Source organism: Dioscorea cayenensis, chromosome 14 (genome assembly GCF_009730915.1).
Source record: "Dioscorea cayenensis subsp. rotundata cultivar TDr96_F1 chromosome 14, TDr96_F1_v2_PseudoChromosome.rev07_lg8_w22 25.fasta, whole genome shotgun sequence".
NCBI lineage: Eukaryota > Viridiplantae > Streptophyta > Magnoliopsida > Dioscoreales > Dioscoreaceae > Dioscorea > Dioscorea cayenensis.
Window position 1 is genome coordinate 10,492,649 of NC_052484.1, and position 5,889 is coordinate 10,498,537.

Below are 5,889 nucleotides of genomic sequence, written 5' to 3' on the forward strand. Positions count from 1 at the left end.
ATGTTCCATCCACAAAAAATGCAAAATCTTCAATGTCTTTTAAATTCACAAAATTATCCAAATTTACAAAATTTTCCCAACTTTTATCCAAATGTCCAAAAGCAACCAATTTTCCATATGGTTATCTCATGTTTTGGGATCAAGTTTTTTAATCCAAGAATGGCAAGTTAATAAGCCAATGCAGAAATATATGGCCTTCCAATTCCTACAACTACAAGCAACCCCAAAAATTTTGATGGATGTTCTCATGCCGATCAACAAAATACAATAAAAATGTAAGATTACGTGATCAAGGAATACATTATCGATTTTGATTAGACTTTGTTAAGCATATTTGACATCATTTTAAAATGAATGAAAAATAAAAATTAGTGATTTTATATCTTTTAGAAATGAGTCTAATGACTTTAATTATGTAATATTTTTAGTATTATATTAAGTTGTTGCTTTATTTCTTTATTGATATATTATTTTGTTTATTTTTTTTATCACCCACAAATTATTTTTTTTAAATAATATGTTAATTTATTAAAATTGGTATATTTTTATTATTTTAAATATGTATTGTTTAATATATTTTATTAATATGTTATTTAATTATTTTATTAATAATATTTAAAATTTTATTAAATAAATATATTTATAATAAAATATTTAATATAAAAAGTTAAAAAAATGAATGAAATAATTGTAAGTCCCATAGTATACATATTATAGATAATAGTTTAATAAATAAAAATGTAATAGATCAATTAGGTAACATAGACATCAAATCCTAAAACTAGTATAACCACTACAAATACCTTTAAAATCTCATATTAAGAATTAAAAAAAAAAAAAACTCTGCATAATTATAACTTGGTGTAGACATGTGTGGAATACAAATTTAAATATTGTTTTGCCACATGCCTTTAAGCATTTTAGACAATACATTAGACAATAAATTACTTCGGGATAGAATGGTCCTTCAATATTACTTACAAAATTTAAGAAACTATTTTTGCCATTTAAATGATCCTTGTAGAATAAATTTAAAATAGTTAAAAAACATAATCTCACTCATTTTGCATGGAGCACAGAGAACCACTACTTTTTTCATAAACGTTCTAATGAAGGAGAGTTAAATATATTACCGTAAATAATCCACATCGCTCCTTTAATAATGTTTTTTTTTATTTTAATCACAATTTTAAAAAATTACAATTTAATCTTTTATGTTTAATTTTTATTATAATACCCCATAAATATGTATGTATACATCCATTAACACCATAATTTAACACCATAAATTAGAGTAGAGTGACTTTATTGCAGTAAAAATTAAACATTAAAGGCCAAATTATAACTGTCTACAACTGGATAACCGGAATAAAAACTCTCAAAAGAATTATAAAATTAATTAAATAATGTAGCCAAAATATTATAATCCATCTTACTATTTATAGTTACAATTAGTAAACAAGGTAAATAAGTACAATTAAACCCAAACTCTATAAATTAAAATATTTATGTAACTATGCAGCTAAATATTAGACCAGGCGCACAACAGCAAACAGGAAAATCTGACAACTCTTTCAAATAAAATCCACTAATTTTAGAAAAAGTCCACATACAGATATGCTAGTCTCAGAAAGTCAAGAAATCTTTCAGGTAATACTCAAATACGCGATAAAGTAACCAGACAAAAAGACCACGAAATAGTCAAAACAAGAAACAAAACACAATGCCTCCTCCCCCCAAAACAATGCCACCCAACACAACCAGCAGTTACCTTACCTCTGCTGCTACTATCCAGCATCTCTGCTTTATATCAAGGTTCAAAAATCAGAGTTCGTTATATCTGCAATCTCACTTGGCAGCTGCGTGCTTTGCCTTGGTATGAGCTTGCAGGGCATTCTCAGAATTGAAAGTCCTGAAACAAAAACAGGTCAGACCAGAAAAAAAAAGGAAGAAATAATCGTACTGGTGTAACACTGAAATGAGGATTGGACATACTTGCTGCATGACTTGCAAGCAACTGAACCAGCAGATTTTGGAGTTTGCTGCTTTGATTTATCACCACTGGCAGGTGTCTTCCCTGATTGTTTTGCAGGGTGAGGAGTTGCAGTATGGCCTCCTTTCTTACCATCACCACCTACAGTTTCACATCAAGAATAATTTGGTAAGCCATGTTCCCAACAATGACATTGATACATAGATGTATCGGAGTTGAGAGCCACCTGTTTTCTGAGCGCCAACAGGTGATACCACCTTTGCCTTCTTTGCTGGGACAGGTGTCTTGGAAGCAGAATCAGAGGATCTCTTTTTAGCACTTTCAACCTGTTTAATAGGAGAGGGTGTCTTTATGGTAAAATCCAGAATAAGCTTAGTAGTATTTAGTGAATAGAAGTTTTGTAGGTGAGAATTCTACCTTCTTGGGTGTCTCTTCCTCTTCCTCATCAGAGTTGTCTTCATCATCTTCATCATCGCTATCATCCGCATCAAGCATATCCTGATATAAAACATAAAATCTAGTTATTATAATTATCAAAGAGCAAGCTTTTCCCTAAAGAACAAGACAACATGCTTATGGTTCAGATATTAAGACCTCATCATCAGAATCATCTTCATCAATGTCTTCATCATCCTCGTCGTCATCTTCATCATCATCATCATCAGCTTCTGCTTTAAGCTTATCAGCCTTAATAGGTTCTTCTGTCTTAGCTTTGGGCTTAGCAGGGGAAGCATCAGCTTTGCCAGCAGCAGCCTTTGCTACAGCTGGTTTGGCTACCTCCTCCTTAGAGTTACCTAAAATTGAGTAATTTAAGTCATTAGAGACCCATGAAATGGAACCAAACAAAAAAATCAGATAACAAGTGTGCCTAAACTTTATCAATGAGTGTAAAAAAATATGTCAGTTCTGCATTAAAGTTACATTTGATGAGCTAATAAGATCCAACTCAAATGAATATCCCCCAAATTTGACTAAATAATCACTGGTTAATTTTCAAAATGTGCCAAAACTATGAGCACACCATTACCACTCTTTGAACACTGTTTCTCGTGACTTTACCTTTCCAAGATGATAGAACTCTCAAGTCACTATTCCAGGCATCATTTATACAAACACTTGTAATATAAATGTCAAATTTAAGCTACAACGCACACAGGCTACAAGCACTTGGCTTTGCAGTAGGCTACAACTAGAGGTTTCAAGTTCTGACCCAGGGTTTTTGCAAATGGCCCCATAACCAGAACACACAAAATAACAAAAGTTGTGTGGTACATCAATAATGATACAAGTGAAAACACAGGTCTTAAAAAAATAAGAATATGGAAGCTAAGCCCAATCACGCAAGCTTGAACAAGGCAGAAGATGCTTAGCAGTGGCAAAATCTAGAGAAGCAACCACATTTGGACAAAAACAAAAACAAAAATGGCCCCATAACCAGAACACACAAAGTAACAGAAGTTGTGTGGTACATCAATAATGATACAAGTGAAAACACAAGTCTTAAAAAATTAAGAATTTGGAAGCTAAGCTCAATTACACAAGCTTGAACAAGGCAGAAGATGCTTAGCAGCAGCAAAATCTAGAGAAGCAACCACATTTGGAAAAAAAAACAAAAACAAAAATAAAGAAGCTCATGAATGAAATAGCTGCAATTTGTAACACAATTATCTAACAGCATTTCCACCAAAGATGAAGTCATTCAGAAACATACAGTAAAAAAGTGGAATCCTTCAAATTTAGAAACTCAATGATGCATAAGACTGTATAAAAACAATACTGCAATAAACCACTTAAATCAAAGCAATAAATTCAGCTTATCTGCAAGTCCAACCACATGTAAAGCATTACCATGGTGATAAGGAACTTTTAGCACAATATGTAAGCATACCATTAGCGCTGAGAATTGGAACAGGCTCTTCATCAGAGTCAAATTCATCACCTGGCAACCAAACAGCATTAGCACATGCTATATAACCAAACAAGACAACCAACAAACCAAAAGGCATCATATACATACCTGATAGATCAGAATGCGTGGAGGATCCAGAAAGATGCCTAGTCAAGGAAAATTATAACAGTAGGTCCAATCTGATACAGAGAAATATAAACTGAAATATAAACTATAAGTAAGCAATATATATATATAAAGGATATTCATCCATAGTAGCAGTTTTGTAGCCACAGAAATAGAGACTGGTATTCTTTGAGCTGTGGGATAGCTCAAATTCTTTTTCAAACACCAAATCATATGAAATCTGAGGAAATTTCTCTGCCGATAAAGTGCCAAGGACCAACTTCTGATCATTAAATCTCACAAAGACTGTTACATTTTCAGCTCCCTTGTCCTTTTTCATTTCTCCAAGAGTTACCTGTGTAGCAAAACAAAGGCATGAACATTTTTAACAAATAATTACTTTAAATAGAAATTACAAACCCATTGAAACTGGCAATACCTGGGAAAGATGCAGGTATTTCTCTTCTCCAGGTTCACACTTGAGAGTCTCATTGGGCTTGACTTCAACACCTAACGAATTGAACAAATATAATTAAATTTAGTATAATTAAATGAGAACTTCCTTGAAAGCAGAAGTAAATACACCAAAGCAAGTTAAGGTTTTCATTGATTCATGAAATCTGTCAAATTCTCATGAACTAGCTGCATTACCGAGGTGTCCAAAGGTGTGTGCCTTGTTTGTAAGTTAATCTAAATGCTAAAATTAGCTAGTCATCACAAAAGAGTTGCATGTCCATGGGCATGTAATTAGAACTTCGTTATCCAACCAGAAAAACAAACAAGAAGCTAACAAAAAAACCATCAACACTTATTTGTAATCATGCAACACGTATGGAACTTAAGCCAAGTCATGACAAATCTAACGTAAAGCTATGCAAAATATCTTCACATTATCAACCAGCAGCAAAACTAATATATTTAACCTTAAAGATCCCGTTTTCTTTAAGGGAGGAAAAATAAAACCCTGGTAACTTTAAAGTTGACAAACGCTTCTTTAAATAAGACCACTGTCCTAGCTTAGGAAAAAGTATTGCTACTACATGACTTGTCCTCAGTAAGCAAGTGGTGGCCTTTTCTAGTACAAGTGCATGTAAGTAATGCAAGGGTCCGTTGCATCTCTATGATAAATCATGCAAGCATGGCTCTTTTGCAAGTTTATCAAAATCTGGACGCAGGAAAACCATTATCCATACAAGCATAAAATTATACTACATAAATAGCATGGGCAAACTCAGGGGGAAAAAAATAAAACCCTAGTTAGTACAATCACAAAAAGAATAAAAATTCGAGAAAAAACCATTTCACTCATCCATGATCTCAAAAGAACTTCACAGAAATCATCAAAACCATTAGTAAAACAAGACAATCGCCTTCTCAATCTACAAGCACAAATCAATACATTGAAGCCTCGGACGAATTAACAAGAAAACAAAAAGATTAAATAAATTAGAATAACAAGCAATCACATGGAATATACCCCAAAACTCCATGGCTGAAGACAGAGGAAGGGGAGGAAACGAGATTTCAGGGAGTTGAAGGTGGAGGCTGAGGGAGAGATTTAGGGTTTGAAGAAAGAGCTAGGGTTTAAAGGGAGGCGGAGAAGAATTTAGGGTTTGAGAGAATAGCTCGATACCAATATATATAAAGGAAAATTTTGGGTTCTTTTTTGTAAAGAAAAAAAATTGAATTTTAAAATGGGTCAAAATGGGCCGGGCTCCCCGCCATCAGTACTACCCCATCACGAATATACATAATTTTTATATTATATTTATATCTATTTAGCATAAAATTTGTATAAAGTTTTACTTTAGGTTAATTTTCAAAATTACATTTTTTTTTGTTATTTAAAAATTTACCTTTTGAGAATGCCTAATATACTCAC

General features: G+C 32.6%; 1 protein-coding gene across 1 annotated transcript; it reads right to left on the reverse strand.

The window, feature by feature from the left end:
- Window positions 1-1,551: 1,551 nt before the first annotated feature.
- Window positions 1,552-5,631, reverse strand: LOC120275835 (histone deacetylase HDT2-like). Its single transcript, XM_039282550.1, has 10 exons — window positions 5,485-5,631; window positions 4,447-4,517; window positions 4,148-4,362; window positions 4,011-4,027; window positions 3,882-3,932; window positions 2,588-2,787; window positions 2,411-2,491; window positions 2,220-2,319; window positions 1,996-2,134; window positions 1,552-1,912 (listed from the first exon to the last, which is right to left on the reverse strand). The coding sequence occupies exons 1-10, from the start codon at window positions 5,495-5,497 to the stop codon at window positions 1,849-1,851; spliced, it is 951 nt and encodes a 316-aa protein (XP_039138484.1). The 5' UTR covers window positions 5,498-5,631; the 3' UTR covers window positions 1,552-1,848.
- Window positions 5,632-5,889: the final 258 nt, after the last annotated feature.